At 38.1% G+C, this 24,889-nt stretch overlaps 1 protein-coding gene across 1 annotated transcript in view; it reads right to left on the reverse strand.

Annotated features, from left to right (window-relative positions):
• LOC114066322 overlaps positions 1 to 24,889 on the reverse strand; it is a 60,112-nt gene that overhangs the window by 15,141 nt on the left and 20,082 nt on the right. The window contains exons 11-16 of the mRNA XM_027900928.1: positions 24,243 to 24,307; positions 23,912 to 24,018; positions 20,344 to 20,455; positions 15,670 to 15,769; positions 5,639 to 5,678; positions 4,588 to 4,639 (exon numbers count right to left, since the gene is read on the reverse strand). Of these exons, the coding sequence (XP_027756729.1) occupies positions 4,588 to 4,639; positions 5,639 to 5,678; positions 15,670 to 15,769; positions 20,344 to 20,455; positions 23,912 to 24,018; positions 24,243 to 24,307 (476 nt within the window). The remainder of the gene's footprint in view (positions 1 to 4,587; positions 4,640 to 5,638; positions 5,679 to 15,669; positions 15,770 to 20,343; positions 20,456 to 23,911; positions 24,019 to 24,242; positions 24,308 to 24,889) is intronic.

A 24,889-nucleotide genomic window follows, 5' to 3' on the forward strand; every position in this document is an offset into this window, starting at 1 on the left:
AGCAAATCTGACTAGATCATGTCAGAACACATTTGTTACAAGCAATCATTGTGTTAGTTTAATATTCACTGGCCACAATGATTTCTTTGATCTCAAAGTTGATGTGTTTGTTCCTCAAGTTCCATTATGTAACACCTTACTTGCCGTATGTGTTCCCTGTTTTGACGTTTATCACTCATGGAAACTGGGCTGAGGCTATCAAGTTGTTGTACTTTGTAACATTGGCTTATGATATGATATAATTGCTAGTTGTGAAACTAATCTGGTATTTGCACTTAGCACTGCTGTCGTCTCTGTACTTGGGAGTCATCTATCAGAAACTATTAATAATTATACCTTTTACCTTTTCTCCTCGGAGACCCAATCCACGGGGTGGGGGGGGGACGGGACACACGACACATGGACACACTTCCCTTCATCTTCCCCTTCTTCAGGCTAATCACAATAGCTATTGAGAATTTTTTACATCCTTGGGATGTTCAAACTAGAATGTTCCTATTGCTATGTCTTCACAGAACCACAGAATCAATTAGGATGGAAAACTCTAACACCATCCAATCCAGTCCGTGGCCCAACACCACCACGTCAGCTAGACCATGGCACTAAGTGCCACAGTCAGTCTTTCCTTAAACACACTGAGGGACAGTGACTCCACCACCTCCCTGGAGCAGCCCACTCTAATGCCTAATAATTCTGGCACAGTTTAAGACTATGTCCTCTTGTCCTGTCACTGGCTGACTGGGAGAAAAGAACGACACCCTCCTCACCACAACTGCCTTTCAGGCAGTTGTAGAGAGCAACAGGGTCACCCTGAGTCTCCTCTTCTTCAGGCTAAACACTCCCAGCTCCCTCTGTCGTTCCTCATGAGACTTGTGCTCCAGTCCCTTCATCAGCTCTGCTGCTCTCCTCTGTACATGATCCACACCTCAGAATCCTCCCTGAACTGAGAAACCCAGAACTGGACACAGTACTCCAGGTGTGGCATCACCAGCGCTGAGTACAGAGGGACAATCACGACCCTGGTCCTGCTGGCCACGCTGATACAGGTCAGGATGCCATTGGCCCTCTTTGCCACCTGTGCACACTGCTGGCTCATGTCTTCTGAATGTGTTCCAGGTCTTTTTTTTAAGGTTAAACAACTATTTAAGAATACTACGCAGAGATCCGCCCCACAGAGAAAGACTTGGGGGTGGTGGTTGATGAAAAACTCAACTCGAGTTGGCAGTGCGCACTCTCAAAGCTAACTGAATCCTGGGTTGCATCAAAAGGAACATGGCCAGCAGATTAAAGGAGGTGATTCTCCCCTTCTACTCTGCTCTTGTGAGACCCCCTCCAGAGTACTGCGCACAGTTCTGGTGTCCCCCACATGAAAAGCACAGGGCATTGTTTGAGCAAGTCCTGAGGAGAGCCATGAGGTTGAAGAGAGAACTGGAGCATCTCCGTTGCAAAGACAGGCTGAGAAAGTTGGGGCTGTTTAGCCTGGAGAAGAAAAGGATGTTTGGAGACCTCATAGCAACCTTCCAGTATCTGAAGAGAGCCTACAGGAAAGAAACCAAGAAGCTACAATCACTTTCTAGGGAAGGGGACACTGACAACTGGATTTGAGAAAGGGACCAGGTCCTCAGCCTCTGGAGGTGACTCATCTCAAGTCTGAAGGAAAGGTATCCCTTCAAGGAAAATGTTTTATGCCACCCAGGTAAGTGGACTACAATGAAGAGAGGTATCCAGTGCTTGAGAGAATTAGCCACGCTAGAGATGATTTATTATGACCTGAACAATGCACAGCTACCCACAGATCCAGATGGAGCCCAAAGATCGTGACCCTCACGGCAGCAATTTGTACAGAGCGCATCATTGCCGTATGCCAACTAACTGGCGGGAATGACCTGGAGAGATGAAGAGGCACCGAAATTGGATCAAGCAGCTCGCCAACACAAACAATACAAAGGAAATTTCTCTTCCTCCCTATGGACTTGTGTCTTGGTTCTGGAAAAAACTGTATGAGTAGTGGGAAAACCTGTCCTGGGAGTTCCAGCAATTCAAAGAGAATACTTTTTGCTCCTCATCTGTACAGAGCAGTATGTCAGCTATTAACAGTAAGCATTCTTTTGCTCAAGAGAAAGGATACAGAAAGTACACATGGCAGAGTACCCTGTAGTTTTTCCTGCAGGACCACTGAAAAAATATAAGGAAGTGGGAAGGAAGCAATTGACATCCATTTTATCTGTGCTGGAAGACGCCCAGTACTAAAGATTCGGACACATGATCAGGTTATACTACCACAACAAAACAATATAAACTAGCTTTGCTGCAGCAGTTATCAGTGCTCAGTCATCAGCAAGGGCAAGATAACTCTACTCAGCACTCTTTCTTAAGATTGCCCTTAGAGAATAACTAATAGTGAATTGCCTTTAGTAGGTTTTCTACCATTTTTCTCCCCACAGAAAAGTTTAGGTTACCTTTAAAGTACACATGGAAAGTAACTAGTATTTGAACTGTAAAACCACTGGTGATCTATGATAAACTCGGGACAATTGCATAAAAGCCGTGGAAACAACAAATGAGACATTGAATCCAAACTGACACCCAGAAAGGTGTTAACAAACACAGAACAAAAGAACCCACTGTAGCAATAGTAACATAACTGAAAATCTGCTTATGGAGTTTTTTTTTTTTGGTTTTAGGTCAAATACTGAGCTAGAGCAACCAGACTTTTTGTAACTGAACTTCCAATTTAAAAAAATTCACACTTTACTTACTCTGTAATCTCTTGATAGACCATGGTTGTTAATACATGGCTAGAATTTTGAGTCAAGGACTTGAATCACTTACACCCCACTTTTACTGCAGGATAACAGTGATAGGACACATTGCACTTTGCTAATGGTGTATCAGTACATACATCAGATTAGTTACACAGGGCAAGGACTTCGGTTACACAGAGTGAGAACTTTGGTTTCAAGTACTGAAAAGAATAAATGAGACTGCTTTCCTTCCTTGTTAAATCAGGTTACTATTTAACCTCAACAGCATGTTACCAAGCCTGGAACACAGTGCTAATTAGTAAGTTTATATTTAATTTGATGAGCAGTACAGTGGTAGGCTACGCTTCCATAAAGATAGTACTTTCATATTAAACTTCACAAACACAAGCCATTTGTATATAGCAAAATTTAAGTGATGATAAAAACAAGTACTTGAACTTCTTTTTAATGCTTTTCCACTAAGCACAGTTTACAAATAATGTAATTATAATAACTAAATAGCATCTCGTCTCTGGAGTTGTGAAATTAAAATATTTTCTATTAATGCAGAACACTACTTAAAAGAACGGAGCTCATTTGTGCTAAACATCGAATGAGGGTTAGAAAGTGATAAGTCCCTTTCTGGTTAAAACACTTAAGTTGTTGTGTTTGTTCCTCCTTGCCAACCTTATCACTTGCTGCCTGTGCTCTCAAAGCTTCCCTTTGCCACCCTAAGTAGAAGCCTGTCACACCACCTGTGGTCTAGCACAGACCAACATTCTGCCCTTTGGCCACTTTCTTGACAGTGGATGAGTGAGAAAACTCGTACTGAGTATGAGGATGCCTTGGCATGAGAGGTATGTAATAGTTACAAGTCACTTAAAGGCCTTGGAAAAAGAAGGGCATGTACATGATTTTGTCTGCAGTCTCCAAAAGATCAATTAAGTATCTGATGGCATTCAAAAGAGCAGACACCAACATTTATAAATCCAAACATTTTATGGTTTCAGCAAAACCAAATTCTTTAAGTTTATCTTGAAGACTTCAACCTAGACAGGTACACGTACCAGAAAAGAAGAAGGGCTCTAAATGAAGGTGCCATCTTGTACTGTAATTTCTCACCCAGGGCTGCCTAGTCATCTGAACTGTAAATTCTTGGACTAAAAGAAACTACTGCTATGAACTGAACAGGGCCACAGAGAGACATCATTCACAGGCTCCTCCATGATACTCAGCACAATAGTTGCACAGGTTTTCCTAATTTTACAGTTTTTGTAATATAGGCAGAAATTACTACTTCCATTTTTATAGAGAAGGTATATGGAAGGAAAGGCCCAACTCTCTGTTAAGGTAAAACATCTGTGAGTCACAGGGAATTCAATGGTTTTAATACTTGTTCCCAGTAGTATACACAAAATGTACACTCCCCAAAACAATCAGAAGATGTGTCCAGGTTCACAAGATTAATATTCCCCTCTCTGAACACCCAACTGCCTACTTTTTAAAGAGGTCCCATTAACTTTCAAGAAAGTATAAGTTTTCTTAAGCACTCCCTGCAAACGCAGTAAAAACTCAAACCTACAATTCTAGGAAGTTCAGTTCATGAAAAGAGAAGTTTCAGTTTTGGTGTAAGATATTTCAAAATTTGCAGCAATTAAAATGGAAGGTTGGCAAGTTCAACTGTTGCAAAACATTCTGTGTGAATAACATTAGTCTCTAAGGAAATATGTTTTAATCAAAGTTACCAGAATACTTTGCAGTTTTAGAACTCAAAGTCACTGAAAAATGCCAGAGTCAGCTGAATTTTTCAAATTACTTCAAAGAAAACCGAGCACAGGCTTACCTGAACGTTCCCTTTGGGATAATAGAAGAAAAATGGCTTCAAAACCGGAGACCTAGAAACACAAAAAAACCAAGCATAAATGCATTTAACTAGAAATTAATGAATGAGAACTAAGGGGAAATTAAAGCTGTTCAACCATAACTAACAAGAGTTTTCCAAACAACTTTGGAAAGCCTAAGAAGGGTAAAAATTCCTTAAATTCCATTATTAAGAACGTAAGAATTTGTTAAAAAAAAATCCAAGAAAATTTTTCTGGGGGAAGATAGTCAAAATACCAAAAATATTTTCTTGACAAAGGATGCACTTCATGACACTGAAGTCTGTTCCACTGTCAGCAACCCCACATTAATACCTAGGCTAGTTACACAGGGCTACTGGAAATACAGTTAGAGTTCCTTCTCCCATCTTCATGTGCAGTATTTGCTTAATGACTGGGGAGTTTTAAATGCTCTCATGAATAAGCATGAAAAGGTTGAGGATATAAATCACTAGCAGACCTTAGCTGTATCTAGAAAAACACTGAGTCAAACCAGGATTTTTTTTATATCCTTAACATTATTCTGGTCAGCTCGCTCATGTATGTAATGGTTTCATGATAATATTTTCTGGGATGTTCTGGAACATTTGACCTTGCATTTCTAGGTGAAGTGAGCTGGTACAGATGTAAATGTGGTGTGCCTGTATTCCAAACTAACAGCTACAAGAGAAAACTGGTCCAGAAATCTGCATGTGTAACACATGGGTAAGCAACTGCCTTGCCACGAAGTCACACTTGAAGTTCTCCCTACAGGTCATTAAACAGACATTGTTATGAGCTGATCAGAGACTTACATAACTCACATTCAGTAATTCCATAAAGAATTTTACTACTTGCATACATATCTTATAGCACCCACTATTACCTTGTTAGCAGTTGTTAAGCACAGTGTGCAACAGAAAGATTTAGTTGCCTCTGTGGTTGCTGTTTTAAGCTGGGGAAGCTTGTGATGGTGAGTGGTAGAAACACTATCATCATATATTAAAAGAAGTTAATCATCAGGAGTTAACTTACACTCTGGGGCGCCCTCCAACAATTCCAGTGAGGCCAGGTGCTGGAAATGGAAATTAAATTAACAAAAAAAATAGTTAAAGCCATCTTCAAAACATTAGAAGAATGTTTAGAATAATGATTAGAAAATAAGAACATTATCATTGCTTGAATTTTTCCTTTAATATAGATTTAATAAATACAGGAAAGTATCTATAGTTTTAAAGTAATAAAATAACATTTTATGCAACAGTCAAAAAGGCAACTGTTACTTGTAACAAAAAAATATTTTAAAGCGTGCAAAGCATAAACTACATCTTTATATTCTCCAAATATTTTGTATGCTAGTGAGGCAATACATTTCATAAAGAACTTAGCTTTAATTTTTTTTGTTGCTACTTTCAGTAGCTAACTTAATTTTCTTAAGGTGCTGGGTACTGCAGATCCCATTCTCTCCCCTTGATACACAGGGGCTTAAGGCACGAGCATGATCCCAGATTTGCAGGAAGTCAGCACAGTGATTAGATTCTTATTTATTCTCAATATCAAGTTGCCATGCTGTACTACCATAAAACCCTTCCGGCCAGCTCAGTATCTCTGAAAAGAACAGTTCTGCTCTCCTCTTCCTGAGCATAACTTCTCACCCTTCTCTCTAGCATGGACAGCACACATACATTAAGCATCAGAGCTCCACAGAGCATGGCGGAGGAAAGAAACAGTGAAGTGCATACATATATTAAATCAGTCTAGGAATTAATGAGCAAGTATGTTAAGCAGTCTCCTAAAAACAAGTGCTGTGGAAAGCTGCCCACATGTTATATTTGGTCAAATTACTTCTGGCTAAAATGGGCTTCCTGCTTCCTCCAAGTGTGAATTCCCTCTGTTCGTGCCTTAAACAGACTAAAAGCCACCTAACTGTGCTGTTGTGGTACTAAGCTCACAGTGATAATCCCTTCTCCTCGGCTGGCTGTTCTAGCTTGGATTCAGTGCCTCGGTAATGTGGACACATACCGGTAGCAGCACAGATTACAGTGCTGCCATATTCATGCTCACTGGAAGTGACTTCCCAAAAAAAAAAGCCTACGTTTTATAGTAAGGGAAAAAAAATGCCTTCGTAGAAAAAGTACCATGAATAAACACCTCTCTTTCCATTAAGTTCTGCTGAAAAAATCCCTTACACTAGTGTTACACAATTTTAAACGATCCAGTGAGGTTTCAGCACTATATATCTCACTCGTTCAAGCAGAGCTGCCATTCAACTACAAAACCAACTGCAGCTATTTTAAATTAAATTGAACTATGTGCCTAGTTTGTTTATTTAGGTTGTTGGAGGAAGAGGCTGGATATGGAAAGGTCATGTTGAAAATATCGGTTCATGAAGCTGGTTATCTGTGGATTGTCACACAAGTCACTTCCTGCTAGCCAGCTGAATTGCTCATTAAGGATACCAGATTTTGCTACAACATCAGTTTCAATTTCCTGAAAGTTCTAAAAAAAAAAAAAAAAATTCTTCACTTGTCAGCTCTCACACAGTGGATCTTGGCTCCTACAACAAAGCAGTTCTGTAAACATTGACAAGAAAACAATCCACCAAAGAGCAAGCACTGCTCACACCTTGAGGTTACAATTACCTTCTATTGCTGCTCTTTGGAAGTTCTCCAGCACAAGCTACTGTAACAGCAGGTCTGTCTCTGGAGGTAGTACACCTACCCCTGCACATAAATGCAATTGCAGAGCAAAGCTACACCAATATCCCAGTTGGAACGCTATAAAGTTCTATTTTAAGATTATCCAATCCATTGCTCATGTGAACATAAATAAGATGGAAGCACTTTTAAGCCCAATTTAATTTTATCTACATGCAATTCCCACTTAGGCTTCAGGCAGAGAAGATGAAGGCAATTTTAAACGGATTGTAGCTTACAATCAGCAATTTGGTTTTTGTGTAAACAGCACTACACCTCACCTCAACCCGTGGCTCAGATCCCTATTACAGTTCTCCAGTAAACCAAAAGGCAGCAGCAGGTGGTGATGTACAACCAGGTAACAGTGGGCTTGTCACTCTGGCCAGACCTATTTCTGCTAAGTAAATTCTGATCTCCTTGGATCAACTGTTGCCCCAAGACAACACCTTCAAGAAGATTTCTTCATGCAGGACACTTTATGTTTTGCATTGGTTGCTTAAGCATCTGTGCAGATGCTCTCCCTCCCTCCTTTCAGGAAGATTTATCTTTATTTACACTGACATGAACAATTTGTCATACTTGCAGAGAGTTTCAATCAGGCTGCAGCCTCAAGTCACTACAATTCTCAGCTAAACTGAAGCTGTTGTTCTCCTTTCCCAGAAACTTTACATGACCACCTTTTGCTATCAGAGCTCCATTCATTATCATCTCATCTGCCACCAGTAAACCTCTTCAACGAGTCTCTTCACTTCCAGTTGAAGAACAACCCCACCACCACTGTCTGCCAAATTCCATGTCTCAGAATGGCATGAAACCGATGTACTGCAAAATCAGCTGAATACCTTCAGGTTGGAGACCTTCCTTTCAGTGCATTTATATACTGACCATGTTCACCTGGAGGTACAGTGTTTGTCTGGTGTAATCAAACTGCGTATTATGATACTTACTGTGACTCAAGTGTTTGATCCAAAAGCCTCCCATTTCCAAGAACATTTTCCCTAATGTTGTCTGAGGACCTAGCCTGATAACTAAAAATTCTCCAGGTGGCTGGGCATTTGAAACCAATGAGTCAGTACTGGGGATTACACCACTGGAATTCCACTCCTTTCATTAACTCCCAAATATATGGCATGGTCAGAAAGACATCAGGCACTAAGCCAATTAAATCTACTTCTTTCTAGGTGACTAAACACCAGTACAGGACCCTTCCTTTGGACTCTGTCTTTGAAGGTTTGAATCTACACTGAATCTAAAAAATAAGCAAGTGCTTCTCTTTGGTTCAACTGTATGATTCTTCACAAAGTCTTATTCTGTCTTTTCATTTTATGACTCCTTCCTCTAGCCTACTTTAACTCTTACTCATTTGCAGTCCAAGTACCTTAGGAAAAATAAATCATCAACCTCTGAGTGTAATTTCTCATGTTTTTTTCCTTCATGTCCGTGATTCTTCCAGCATACCTGCAAAACCCCAATTTTTGGGTCCAATAGCAAACTTGATGGAGAGGAATCTCAAGAACACCAAAGCACACTAGCACCCCATGACTATGACTCTCCACTGTGATTTAGCAGAGATGTAGTGACAGATATGGATGTAAATAATACAAAGTAAAGCTCATTCAAAATACACTCCTTGATACAAAAGCTCAGCCGTTTCTGGTTTCCCGTATATATTTTATCTCTCCACCTGGCTCTCGATGCCCTATAAAACTCATGTGTGGATGAGCTTGCAAATACAAATACTTTTTAAAGTCATATATGATATGCTGGAAAAGACAGCAAATTTTTGATAAACTTCACGAACAGAGGTAGCAAGCAAACAGAAGAGCACTAGGAAAAAACAACATTGCTCTCCGTTGGGACAATTCAGGGAATGGATTGACTGAAAATCAACTCTGGCAAAAAGATGCATAAATTTGGCCCAAACAAGCACCTATTTCAATATGCAGAACCACCAAATTCCAATACATTATAATCTATGCCATAGCTATCACACCCTGTAAAATGCCCCACAGCAGAAGCAGCTCCGGTTGGAACATGCAATCAACCCATGAGATGCAAATTTCCAGCAAAGAAAGCTTCATTCCTTCCAGCTCTGATAATTCCTCACTCAATTTCAGGTGGTGGAAGTGCCTTATGTTTTGCCCAACTTTGGATTATTACTATTTATTCTTTAATCTACTTCTGTTATAATACTTCTGTACAACTCTGTACACTTTTCAAGAGAATAAACCATTATGCAATATATGAGAGATGCTAGACTGCTTGAAGCATTTTTTAAAATGCTTTGCAATAAACAAGTATGAAAATGTTCCAACTATTGGGAATCTAAAAAGCTTTATGTGCTTTAAATTTAATAGGTGGCACTTTCTTTGAAGCTTCACTGAATTCCAAAATGCACTGATGTCTCTTGCTCACCAGCTTTCAGCTTTTGACCCTAAATAGTTTGTTCCTTGTATTTCCAGTGATTGAATTAGATCAACCAAAAGATTAATAATGTACTTACTGCATATTCTATTGAATTATACATATATTTATATATAAAAAAACAGATATCAAAGCAGTCTACTCATCAAACATTATTTTTAAGTGATCAAACTAGGCAAATCTGAAGTCTCAGGTTTTATACTCCACAGTTCTTACATTATGGTTGAGCACTAGTACAAAATGCACACATTTTTTACAGGAGTCAATTACATGTTCTTAATTATTCTATCTGTCCTCTGAAAACAGCAGATAGTTTATCTTCTGCAATATTATTCTCAAAAAATGGTGACTGCAGTAAACTGCTAGAACAAGGACATTTCTGAAGTATCTTCCAACACACTTAGGAGATCAGTCATAATATTTACATATACTCAAGCACTTTAAAATCTCAAGTTGTATTAACCAGCTGTCATCTTAGTGTCAAACTCCGGTCATTTTAATGTGAAATAAGGGTCAGCGCATGATTTCAGCTATTAGCAAAACATTTCTTAGCTACTGAACCCCTGTTAAACTATAAATGCCAGTTTCCCACAGTAAGGATCTTCTTGAGCCTCTTTTGCACTGCCTTTCATTCAGAATTAAATGTCTGAATTAAATGTCTGAATTAAAGAAGACAAAATAAATACACTAAACCAACACCAATTATTTAAATTCTAACGATTTGGATGACTGTACTGTATATAATAAAGACACTTTCACCAAGTAATACAAGCCTGGTCTGTGTTTGCTAGCTTTCATGAAGTGAGGGTACATTTCTATGGACAGGACAATGCAGAATTGCACTGAACTTCCACAGGCTACTACAGATTCAAAAATCTGAATATGTGTCTAAGATTCTTCACTGCCAAGTTTAGGAAAGCTCACTTTATGTAACAGGAAAAAAACTGTGAAGACCCCACTATTAGGACTAAACAGTTCACATTAAAAGTTTGTTTTGTGGTTTTTGGTTTGTTGGTTTGGTTTTTTTTTCAGGAGACCATACTTGCTTAAAAGCAAACAAACTTACTGGAATCTTTAAAAAAAATCCTGGCTATTATCAACTTTCAGACTACTGAGGACTAAATAGAAAGCATAATCTTATCAACGGAAAGTTTAACAAACTCAACTATTAATTGTAAAAAAAGATTACAAGATGGGATAAGGTGTGTTTGGCCTTTTTTTTTTTAGATAATTTGTATCCCTTTAAATTCATCAAAAGAGCATAATCCAAATGTAAAATGTTTAAGTGTTTGAACTGGTTAAGTAAATATCATACTCAACAGAAGTTTACTGTAAATGTCTTCCATTCCAAACAGAAAATAAACAACAAATTGCTCTCCAAGGTATGCCATGTCGATACACAGCAGCTTCAAATTCTTCTCTGGGCTTAAGAATCTCATCTGCAGTTTCAACAACACTAAAAAACCATTTCTGTGTAAGTACACTCATGTGTCCCACTGGTCTTCAACAGAAACAATGCAAATTTAAAAGGTATTAGAAAAAATGTTAGGAAATGCCTATGAAAATCTCAGTCTTTCACTCTTGATTATGGAAGGCTCTTTTAATTAAGAGATGCAATTTCTCAAAATTCTCTCTTGAACGTCTAACTCCATTGCAGAGTACACACATAGGCTTCAACCCATTCCAATATATAGATGGCATTCCTTCTTTTTACACAGAGGATAAGATTTCATAAGAAATTGAGAATATCAGATCAGCACAGTGCCTTGAAGATGGTTGTCTTTCTATTGATTACCAGAAGTAAAGATCTACAATAAATGGAGGAGGAAGGGGAGTAGAAGGAGGAATCAGCACTCTTAAATTGACTAGAAGCTATAGAAGCTATACAGTACTTTCCTTTCATGAGGTCTAAGTTCTATTATCCTTTACATATATGAATACACAATAAAATGTATCATATCCAAAAATCGTATGTTGCAAAATAAGTCAGAAGTTAATAAATACTATCATTAAGACTTTAAATTCACGAAAAAGCACATCTCTGACACTCAAGACCTAGCACCCAAAGTTCTAAGTTTCTGAAGTGAAGCATTATGAAGATCACTCCTCAACAAAATTACTGTGCTTTTTAATCACAGGAAGAAAATGAATGTCTTTTTATCTTACTGTTGTTCTCTGCAAAGTCTGAAAAGATGTAACGGAAAACTCCCTCAAAGTTTCAGGCAAATAGCTAAAAAATGTCATCTCAAGTGTTTTAAATTTACTCTAAGTGAGAATAACCAAAACTAGTCTTTCAGTACTGACTTTAGGAGAAATTAACACCTATTTTACCTAGAATTTATAATTTTCATATTATGGTACTACCAAAATAAAACTACCTACCAGCTCTAGCTCAGGGCTCCACAAGTAGTAACTAGTAGGCTAAACCCATTTGATGAAACACCAAGAGTGACAGTACTCCTGGATTTCATCTCAAAAGATGCAGCAGGAGCTCTTGCGGTTCCCCACCCTTATTCTGAGCCATCAAATATACTTTCTCAATCACTCTTCTCATTCCTAAATTTTAGACAGCTTGGTCCCCTTAAAAGTTGGCAGAGTTGCTCTTCAGCATTTCTTACAGGGGAAGCAGAACCAAGGACTCTGATTCACATTCTTTTGTCGTTATACTTCCTTCCACTATCTCAGGAAACTATCTGTAAAAGCAGACAGAATACTTTCCAATGTTACTAGAAAACACAAAGCTTAGCTGACTGTCTTTACACAGCTTTCTAAAGATTCTTACATGAAAGGTGCTATGTATGAAAGTTATCATCTGTACAACTGTTCACACATCACTTAAGAGTAACAAACACCGATCAGCTATTGAGGTGAAAGAAGAACACAGTTAAAAACAATACTTCACAATCATTAGACACAGTTCAAGCAGAAGGGCAAATCTTTTTTTTTTCCTTTTTTTTTCCTTTTTGTCTCGTACGAATCTAGTAAATGTACTTCGTTTTTTAAAGGTCACTCTTAAATGTCCAAAAATAATGTAATGGAAGTGTTTCAGTTCAGGTGACATCACCCCGCAAGTCAACAACAAATCCTTTCTCCCTGCTGTCCCTTATGAAGGATCTATAATTTGCCCCTGCTTTTCCTCAGTTCTTCATTAAAAGAATATGCAAAAATAAGAAGTAAGGGTTATTTGCCATGATTCTCAATCACTATCTCATCTCCTGGAAGTGAACTAATGCAGGAGAGCGGGGAGGGGCATGACCAAGCTGGCAATCTTTGAAACACAGGACTTCATTGTTTAAAGGCTCTTCATCAGGAAAAGCCACATGCTTAAAAATCTCATTTGGTGTGCATCCCTACAGCTGGCACAATTTCGGCAGAACAAAGCCACACAGGGTTACATCACACAGATCCACGTGGGAAGCGCAAAACCACAGCTGACAGGTATGGTCCATCCATGTAAGAGAATTCACCTAGGACAACAACAGTCTCAGCAATCTTGGGTCTGGCTTCTATTCCCAAGATCATTTACCCATCTATTTAGGTCTTGTCTATGGAGCTGCCTGTTTTAAGACAATTAAGCATCAGGAATTCCTTGTTCTGCTCTTCCAAGCAAGTCCTGGAAATCTACACTACTGTCAGAAACCAAGCATTGTTAAGCTGATTCAGTTTTTAGTACACCACTAATTACTGTTTGGCAGTGTTTCACAATTCTAAATCTCACTGAAGAAAGAAAAGACTCTTCATAATCACTGCTTTAAGCATATTCCACATCAACAAATAGCCTACTAAGCATTTATATCCCAAATTTGCCCCTTCTCTGCATACAGAGGAGTTTATTCAGTGCAGGTAATACAGAAATTTATCACATAACAGCAACTGAAAGAAGTGACTGTATGAGACAGTCACAATATATCTTCAACAAATTAAGAAGAATTACTATGTGGTTGTTCCGGCACTCAGAAGCATGTCATTAAACGGCTCTGATACTCTGACACCAGTTATTTATATCATGGAGGCCAAAAACCTTGTTGCAGTCCTGTACCTGGCAAGCAGAAGTGCTATTTATCACCAGATGCCCCAGATGATGCCAGAAATATCCTCTTTCCCATTGCTGCTCATTAGCAGTGCTTCTATAACTGAAACAGATTTCAATTTTTTTTGAGAATAACTGCTACAGGGTTCCAAAATGCTTAAGCTGTTGCCTTAGGAAACAAAACTAGCACCCCTACCACCATCCACAGAGACTGCCTAACCCTGTTCTACACAGGAATGCATTTGTTTCATCACAAAAGCCCTGATAATATGAACTGAAAGTCTGCCAGCCACCTTAAGGCACAGATGTTCACACACTGTGGTAAACTCAATTTCAATACCGTATATACTCCACCCAATCCATGTAGTGGAGATTTTTTTACTTTTTTCATTCTGCAAAGATCAGTGGTAAAAGGAAAAAACTGAAACCTTAATAAACCTAACACTTTCAGACTTCAAAGGTGGTTTACACATGTAGTAGTTGCTTTATAAAAGAAGCAACAGAGAGACAAGCACAGGTCCATTAGCTTTGGATCTTACAAATAAGCAATTATTTTAAAATCCACCCAGCTTTACTTCATTCAAAAAAAAACATTTTCTAGGAGACTATGTACATATAGAATAAATAGTAAGAACAGATTTTTACTTTCATAGTCTGCTTGACTAAAGAAAAACCTACTTCAGTTACAAATCCCTAACTAGTTATAGAAATGACTGTTTGGTCCAATGGTCAAAACACCATCTTTCATTCATCAGCTAAAACCCAAGTCTTTAGAGGCAACTTATATCTGTGCTGCATGCTGACTCACTAATCAGCCTTCAGAATTGCAATTGCAAAATCACAACGTATGAATGAGCTACTTAGAACTGTGGTGGTGACACTTAAGGGACTCGTGAAGAGAACAGAAGAATAAAATTTCGCTCAAAATAATCCAACAGTAAGTCTCCCTAGAAAATTTAGAGAATCGAACAACATTTACAAAGAACAAATGTGATTTTTTTTGGAACAAACATTAGGTAATCAGTAGAAGCACAGATCATTTCACATTAGGTGACTTATGCAAATACTTTAAAATATACCCCCAAGACTAAGATGGACTTCATTAAATCCCAGTATTTTAACTCATGTCAATTAAAAAATAAACCTTTTAATTGTTGCAATACATCACCAATTCATACAAAATCAAGCGTTGAAGACAGAATAATCTGAGGTTAGACCTGAGGTAGTTAAGGGTAGTTACGGGTAGTTAAGTTGGGTAGTTACTACGCACTGTGAACTAAGAATTAGAGGCAGGTCATTAGTATTGTCACTGCAAAATTAAATTTTTTGAATTATGGCTGTAAGTTGCAGCCACTTACACACGCAGCTACACATTACACAGGTTAGAAGTACAGTAGCGTCAATAAAAATTCGTTGCAGTAACAACAGATAATAAAGTACTGAAGAGAACCTTCAAAACCCTCCAACTGCACAGCTCTTCATAAACTGCAACATTATAGCTGGACACTGTGGTAAATTTTTGCCAGCTGAGTAACACTCAATGTTTATTGCCAGTGAAGTCTAACAGCATCACTAACTTTTAGTAACATGGTAGAAGACAGTAAAACTCAGTGCAACCACATGTAGCGAAACAAAGACAAATGAGGAAAAAACAAAAAAACCCAGGAAGGAACAGTAGCAGCAATGGAAGGATAGAGTTTCAGAGAAGGCAAACTCCCAGGACTTTCATTTTATCATTTTGCTAATGTCTGTGGGTCCCATTTCTACACCAAACATAAATACTCTTTAAAGAATTATTTCACTATGCACAACACAATGAAGCTGAACACAACTAAGTCTTTGGGTGCTAGTCATGCTCAGAGAATTAAAAAAAGAAGTTAACTTTAAAATTCTTAGAAGATGACATGAGTACTTACCCATGCCAGTTCCAGCTGGTGCAATCTCTCTAGAGAAGATTTCTACAGCTTCTTTTTGTTTATGGTGTACAGCAAGCCAAATAACAGCTTCTCGAGGACTCTGCTTCAAAGAGGTTGAAATTAGATCAGCTTAGGATGTAGAATATTGCTTAAATTTACCAAACTGAAAAATAACTGTAGCTCAGCATTCAAGTTAAATGGTTTAGTGACTTTTCACCCACCATCACTATAATCTGCTGTTAATATTTCATTATCTTTATTTTGCTACCACAGAATCAACTAGTGAATATTTCAGACTGCTAGGACACTGTGCCTCTTCTCCAGCATTCCCCAAGAATTAAGTACTGTAACTAACAATACCAAATACTTGGCTTCACTCAGTGGAATTGGCAAACAAACTTTACTCTTATTCTAAGTGCACTGAGAGTCCTTTGGGGACAAGTTAAAGAGCCAGATTCGCTTCTCTTAGCATCAAGAAGGAAGCAGATCTGTCCACAGAAAATAATTCAAACCTAATCTTTGGGAGAGAAATGTGAGAAAAAAACTTTTAAAACCCACTATGATTTCAGAGAAAAGAGGAGATGCTCCCTCTAAAGGTAAATCAAACCAATACTGTGCTCCGTACTCTACAGTCAACTACAACACCTGCCCTTGCAGATAGATAAGCACTGTCTGTCTCTCACTTAAGATTCTACTTCTTTAAAAATCTACTGTCAGCCACTAAAGGATATACCACTGGAATCAATACACTGGCAAAAGCCTTAGACTGAACATTAGGTCTCACTGAGGGCAGACTATTTATTCAAGAATTTGCAATCACCATTAGGAACCACCTTTGGTCTACTTTTGAATCTATGAAACACTGCTCACAATAGAAGTCTGTCTCTGAATGTCTCTTACTTGCCTTAAAGCACAAGTGCAAGCACACATGAAATGGGACTGCACAAGGCAGCAAAATCTGCTGGTCAGGAGTTTCTCACAGCACTACTCAGGTACAGAGTTCTGCAGCACAGTATTTCCTCTATACAGTCATCTCTTGTTTTGTTAATGAATACAAAGTTTCTAAACGTTCTTGGGTAACCTTACATGAAATTTTCAGTTTACTTAAATCAATATAAAATTCAAAAAAGGACAAATCTGACTACAAGATACTGGGAGATTTCTTCCAGTGTTTATCTCCTTCTTTATGTCAACAGGAAAGGATGTATTTCACAGAAGCATAGAAAAACTTCCAAAATTTGTGTGGAGTTGGTTTGTTTTGTTATTCTACAGAACTCAGAGCCCTTCATAATTCTTTAAATGCCCTAATTTTTTTTCTATTTCTATTTTACCTCTTGATATCCCAAAGAGACCATTATATTAACAGACTACTAAACCTTCTATTCCTACTCAAATACATGACAAAAACCCCTCCACAAATAGGATCACTTATGTCAGGCGAGGAAAACTTCCTACTTTATAGCTGGTGATCAGTTAAAATACAATAATGAAGAACCTTCTTGTTTTAGTATATTTAAACAATGTCCTAAGTATCCATGAAGCTGAAAGATTATTTTTCTCTACTCCCAATTCTAGTGGCATATTCACACAGAGGTACTCTGAGGTACAGTAATGAAAAACATAATTGCTTCCTTTTTTTTAAGTACTCCTACACATAGGGCATACGAGGTTCATTTCTCAGCCTCCAAACTCCCAGCCTGAAAAATACCTGCCACAATACTCTCATGTGGGAAATTCTGCAAACTTGATTCACATTTCTATCAGTTGATTTCAATACTTGTGTAGGCAAACCCTAAAATAAAAGTTTAGTAGAGCCAAGGAAGAAAAGGTTATATTATTTCTGATCATGTAGATCAGGCATTACTCAAAGGATAAAAATTTCCATCTATGCATATAGGAAGAGATGTCCTGATCAAGACAACAGAGATAAGAAATATCTCTGGAAAAAGAAAAAATTCCAGTTTAAGAAAGTTTCACTAAGCTGATGTAAAAAACCAGTTGCTACACAAATATGTGCAGACATGCAACAAACCCAACCAATGAGTAATTTTAACATTTACTGTTCCCAAAGCTATCACATGGTTCATTTAATTACTATAGATAATAATAAACAAGAAATGCCTTTGCACAAAACATACTAATGCATTCACATGCTTTCTGCTTCTACTTAATTTCAGATTCTAGGTTTACTTCCTTGCTCACAGATGCAACATACAATGGTCCATGAAAATAAGACAAATCCTGTTTTGAGTGGCTGAATCCAATATTAAAACTAGATATATAAGTTATTTTAAAGTCATTAATCTTCCAGCATCAGAATTAAAACAAAAAATAAGAAAACGAGGTCTTAACAGTGTGTTGTACATCAGTTAACAAAGGGTGAGCAGAAAACTAATAGCACATACAGATATTATGTAGCAAACTAATGCTCGAGGCACTATTAATACACATCTTTTACAAGAAACACATCCAGTATTTCCAAACAACTCACTGACACTTTGTCACTGTCTTAACTCCTTCCCCCCGGCAAAAAACAACATAAGAGGAGACATTAAAGCAAACAAACAAAAAACCAAAACACCACTACGGTGTGGATTCAGGTTTCTTTCTTGCTCATACTGGACTGCTGCTGACAAAGCAAGCTACCAGAGTGCCAGGCAGCAACTACAGAAACAAGCAGAGAAGTCTGAGAAAGGAAAGGGGGCGAGTATTTCTTTACTTCTCAAGGACACTTCATGCTGTCAGGAAGAGTCAATACTCCACAGAGCAGCTCAGACTACAATATACAGGCCTATATAAACCTGGCATTTACAGTGATTTCACAGCTGCAAAGGCAAACCTCTGCACTAGTTTGAGAGAAGTGCATGAGAATTAGTCCAGTCAAACCAGCTGTCTACACCGAGCTCCAAATGTTGTTCAACTTACCCTGTCTGGTATTCACTTATATATTTACTTCTCTTCAAATTCATATGGTAGAACCTGCAAGGTAGGAACTGTTCTCCTTGTGTGTTAATATTCTGCTCAGCATAATATGGCTCTGGTTTAGAGCACTGTGATTTGTAACCCAAACAACCATGTCTAGTTTTGCACGGAAAGACATGGTAGGAAAGAGTGTTTAAGGGACTACATTATTCCTACCTGAAGCCCCAATGGGCAAATGTTTTCCTTAGGATTCTATGACTTTATATTTCAAATGAAAAAGCAAACCCCAATTCCCAATCCCTTTTCTCAAGCTCCTACGTCTGCTTTCCAGATGAAAACTCCTCTGGCTAGTTTCTTCTAAAATGCTGGAGGAACCATGAAGGGGGAAGGCAATAGAGCGATTTCCTGCATTTCAGCCTTAGCTCTCACATCCTGTTTAAGGCATGTATGGGGAGCACATACAGTGGCGATAGCACCGTGTTTACTTTTACTATGAGACCTGGGAGCTGAGGCTGGAAATACAGAAAATACTACAAATACTCATTTTCATTTGAAAAAATTCTTTAATTTTCTGTAAGCAAGGCAAACTCAACAATCAGGAATGAGAAACTGCTCTTCTTCAATTCATTATTCACTCCATACAATGACAGAAAACTTCCAACATAACAATTTAACTAAAGAATATATTACAATGCATAATCATCAGGAGCTGGTATGAACAGAACACAGACAAGTTCAACATCTGGAACATCTGTTCCTATGTTTCAAAAATTTTGAGGCTGCAATCTTAGTAACACACTTAAAATTGCAGGCTTTATGATCCTAAAATGAAAAAGCTCGGTCCTCAGGAAGCAACTCCTGTTGCCGTACAGAAGGAAATTGAAACTCAAGCACTGAAATGAATAGCTGCAGATATAACTTGACCAATCCCCAGGAACACTTAATTTCAGTAGTAAGAAGTTCGCTGTCCTTCTCTAGATCACATTCTTTTTTCCCATACAACACAGACTGTCAGCTATTAAGTGTCAGCACTCCTGAGAACAAACTCAGAGAGCTGAGTTTTGCCACGTGTACCTTAAGAGTTTTCCAAGACTGCCACTGACAAAGAAGAATTAAATGCTACTGTTTTGGAACAAACTAAACTGTCTAAATATTTAAAGTGCCTGTAAGTGAGGGCAAGATTTATATTTTTCCTTTAAAAAGGACTTTCACACTCCAAGATTAGGAAAACAGACCACTGGATATCACAGCTGCAGTGGCTAGGGCCATCATTCATATTCCTACATGTGAATTTATTCAGTCACAAAATACAATGCAGAGTTATGCATGTGAAGATTATTTCACAAGTAGTACTCACAGGCAGTTTTAAAGTTGTGCAGGCAACAATAATGCTGATGCTTCCTAACTCTGCAGTATTTATAATGTGGTCTTTTAGCAATTTAATCTAATGCAATTCAACTCTATGCCACAAAAGCTTTATAATAAGACATTTCTTTAGATGAACAACATTAGAACAGACTACAACAACATTTTTGTAAGATTTCATATCAGTGCCTCTGGAAGACCCAATACTGCAAAGACCCTGTCAGTGTTAATTTTGTACACTAAGTAGTGACACTGAATTCTTTGCAACATGAAGGGGTGAAATTCCCAAGATGATAGTGACTTCCTTTAAAGTTGTGGAAAAGATAACAATGCGGAAAGATTAAAAGAGGTCAGTAAAAGTTTAAGAACACTCCACTGAATACTTACACCATCTATACTCCTTCTAGCATGAGGTCCATATGTATCTTCAGACCCTAAAACCTGTATGTTAACTGCATTGTAGTCTTCATAACCGAGCTGACTGAAAATAAGACGAGTCCTGCAACAAATGATTTTTTTTTTCATTAGTAAACTGCCTCAAAACAATTATCTGAAGTAGGCCTGTGTGGTCCACAGAAGTTAGCTCTGTCATGTAAACTGGACCGTGAATGCTTTACGCTAAACAAACGTATCTGAAAACTACAAATCAAGTGATTACTGACAAGGAAGTCATGCCTATGAATTTATCCCTAGGTTTCAAACTGAGCCTTTTGTTTATTCAAATTATTTGAAAGATGATAGGCAAAGACAAATAAATGTATTTCAGCTCTTACTTTAATATTTGAAACAAAGACAGCTTCAAATGTCATTAGAGTATACACAATCTTCCTGGGTTTCACAATGCTAATTCAGTTTGTAACTCTGTTTCTACTATAAGGCATTACAAGCTACCAATAAATACATGAAAAAACCTTGTTACATCACAGGCACTGATGAAGGAGTGTGGAGTGGGAGGAGGAATCAAATGAAAAAGGAACACTTATTCAAACCTAGAAGGTATTTACTTGGAATTAATGAACATACAATTCAAATGCCAAAGAGCAGATAATGTTTTTAAAGAGCATGTTTTCTCACCACTTATGCCTTTCCAGTCTGACACTGAAATCTCTCAAACTCCTTCTATAAAAAGGGTATTCCTGCTACAAAGCACATTGTGTCAAGTGCCTAGTCTGTCCAATCACAATAGAGAGTATAAGCATTACCTTTTTATGCAGAATGAAAACACACACTGCTTTAGGAGAGACAGGAATTAATACTGTGTTTTGACAAATATTAAAATTGGAATAAACAGACTGCTTGCAACAACTCAGAAAAAACAGCCAAACTGTCAAGTACTAAACCCAAAACACAAAAATTCCACAGTAAAAAAAAAAAAAAAAAGACAGAAAAAAGTTTTAAAGGATGCAACTGTTAAAAATAGTCCAACTTGTTAACATGTTGCAGACTGGAAAAATAAGTTAACTTCTAAGACCCTACATTGGTTTCCTAAGAATCTTAGTCTGGCACCCTTTTTAGATGGAAAAAAGATTTCATCACTTGAGACCTTGGAATTATGTTAGGATGAGAAAAATATTTTGCATTGGTGGAACATTTCACTGCTAATATATAATTTTTGTCATAAATATTAGCATGGCACCTGAAAAAATAAAGCAATGTACAAGAGTTAAATACAGAATATGATTTTCTAATTGCTGTAAAGAAATGGAGGTGGTTCATATACCACAAATGAGGCCACCTTTAATTCTGCTAAGGAAAAAGGAAAAGAGACATACCTCATTTAAGGTAACTAAATTTGCAAACTGTCTCTGTAGTAAGTTCTTTTAAATTTTTTATCTACAAACATTACAGTCAGAGATATTACAGTTCAAAATACATTCTGTGGGTAATTTTTAGACCTTTCGTTTGTGTTGCCAGAGACTACTCCAAAAAGACTTCTTCACTCACATATTGCCAAATCTCTCCTGCTTTCGATAATGAATAAATAAATAAAGGAGAAGCACGCAAAACAGAAGTGAGAGAAGTCGTATTACAAGCTGCCAAAGCTGCTTAATATCTTAGGCGGACAATTTAATCTGTGTAAGTTAAACACCTTAAATTTGTGCATCTTCCTCTGTACTTGCTGCCACTAGACTGCTGGGCAGAATTTAACCTAGAAGAGACTGAAAGCTGGCTAGAATATTCTCTTGAAACAGAGAGACCTGGACAGACTATAAACGGGCTAAGGACATAATGCTCATTCAGTGAGGTGAAGTGCTGGGCCCTGCAATTGGGTCGCAGCAACCCCATGCAGTGCTACAGACTGGGGGAAAATGGCTTGAGAGATGTTCAGCAGAAAGGGACTTGGGGGTGCTGGCTCACAGCCAGCTGAACAGGAGCCAGCAGCGTGCCCAGGTGGCCAAGAAGGCCGATGGCATCCTGGCTCGGATCAAGATGTTTAGCCAGCAGAAGTAGGGAAGCGATCATCCCCCTGTACTCGGAACGGTGAGCAGTGCTCAGTTCCGGGCCCCTCACTTTAAAAATGATGTTGAGGTGCTGGAGTGTGTCCAGAGAAGGGCAACAAAGCTCACAGAAGGTCTAGAAAATATATCTTATGAGGAACAGATGAGGGAGCTGAGTTTGTTTAGCCTGGAGAAGAGGAGGCTCAGGGGGGACCTCATCATTCTCTACAACTATCCAAAAGGACGCTGTAGTGAGGTTCAGGTCAGTCACTTCTACCACGACTGCAGTGAAAGGACAAGAGGAAATGGCCTTAAGCTGAGCCCGGGGAAATTCAGATTAGATATTAGAAAAAAAATTTTCACTGTTGGAGTGATCAGGCATTAGAATAGATTGCCCAGGAAGGTGGAGGAGTCATCACCCCGAAGGTGTTTAAGAGGCACCTGGATCTGGCACTGGGCAATGCAGTTTAGGGTTTACAGTGATCATCCTGGGTTGATGGCTGGACTTGATGATCTTAAAAGTCTTTTCCAACCTTGACAATTCTAAGAACAGGAATTGACTAAGTTAACATTTCCTAAAGAGAAATCATTGCTGGTAGAGCATTCTCTGAGAAGGATCCGATCAGCGTAATTCTTATTCTCTGTCTGGGCTGACATACACATACCTTTTGAACATGCCAGATAAAGCATTCCACATATTAAGCAGTTTAAGACTGCATTTGAGGTCGAGAATACATTTTTGTGTATTGTCATTTTTAACACATAGAACATGCCTACACATGCCTCATGGGCTAGATGCCACTTATCAAAGGGAAAATAAACCAATCTTTTTTTTTTTTTTTCTAAAATAATGACCTAGTTTCCAGAAAGGTTACTTTTCAGAGGTTCTGGGTCCCCGAGTCTCTCTATTTAACACTTCCTGAAGGTTTTTTTCCCGATCATTTGATTTTCTCAGCAGCTCTTGGACATATACTCCTTTAGCATTTGCACAGTTTACACATCCCCTATCAGTCTGCTCTCATCTGTCATGTCTCTTGAGGGAAGTCAGTCAATGATTCCTTCACCACAGTGCTGCACACAGGCACATGAGCAGTCACTGTAAGTTCACAGTAAACCTTGCATTTCTGACTATTCTAATATAGTCGCTGCATGGGTCTGTAACAGGATGGTGGGAAGTTTTATATAAAACACAGCACAAGGCAATTTATCTCGTAACTAGAAAGACTGGGGCTACTGGAATAAGTGTTCAGAGACTCCTGTGAGCATATGGAATTATATTTAAGAGGAATCCCTCCTTGATCAAATATACTGGCCTGAGTGTAGTTTTATGTTGAAAGCAGGTTTCCTGAACAGGCTACTTAAGTATTGAAATGTCCTCCAAATAGGAAGACTATAATCTTCAAGGGTTCTTAAAAGGTTAATAATGTTACCACCATATGTCACAGTTCTATTTTCATTATCTCTGAAAAAACAAAATAACCAAAGACCAAACCCCCTTCCAAGACTCAAATACTAACCTTTGCAGAATACTTTCTGCAGTGCGCTTTCCTTTCTGCACTGCCTTTGGACCTCCCACTGGACAGACAGCAGTAGCTCTGAAGCCATCAAGATAAGTGGCATTTACCTAACAATAAAGGGATTATGAAATTACATGGAATTCAGGACTCATATGCTATAAATGCTCTCAAGTACTTATTATCTATACAAATACACACTTATTAACATTATATAAATTAACAAGTTTTTATATATCAAATACGGATTGTCTTTTTTAACTTTTCTCCTCTTTCTTTTACTCTTGGGGCAGAAAAATGAGGATATCTCACACTTCACTGAATGAGGTAATACCTTATAAAATGTTGACGGAGGTGATCCTTTTGCTCCACAAACTTTCACTGCTCCACCATCAAAACCTGTAACAGTTAAAAAAAAAAATCAGTATTTAGGCTTCTTCAATATAACTTCAAAGACATTCTTTTGTGATGCATATTAATCAAATGCTCTTAATTAAAAAAGTAAATCCTTGATAGCTGTACTGCCACAGATGAGAGAACCTCTCACAAAACAGTCCTTCCTGCCTTAAAAAGAACAGAGGACTGGTGAATAAATTTATGACTTCCGCAAGCCTTTTAAAAGGGTGATTGAAATGTTTATTCACACACTCGAAAATACTTAACACAGAAAGCAGCCTTAGGACTTCAGACTCAATAGTTATTTCCCACTAACAGCCAGTTATTGCACACACACGCACACACAGAGCACACAATTTACTGTAGCTGGCTGGAGTGGAATGCAATCCCTCACTTGGTAAAGAAACAAAACAAGGTGAGAAACCATGAGAGTTTATTAGCTGATAGTAAGTGAAGGGATAACTTTTGCTTTCTTGTCAATAGCAGAAACTGAACAGTCTGAATTTATGTTCCAGGGCAACTACCATGCTCAGCGTTAGGAGTGTTAATGCCAAAAAAAAAAAAAAAAAAAAAAAAAAAAAAAAA

This window comes from Empidonax traillii, unplaced genomic scaffold (genome assembly GCF_003031625.1).
Source record: "Empidonax traillii isolate 1590-97213 ecotype Southwest subspecies unplaced genomic scaffold, ASM303162v1 scaffold756:size664756, whole genome shotgun sequence".
Lineage (NCBI taxonomy): Eukaryota > Metazoa > Chordata > Aves > Passeriformes > Tyrannidae > Empidonax > Empidonax traillii.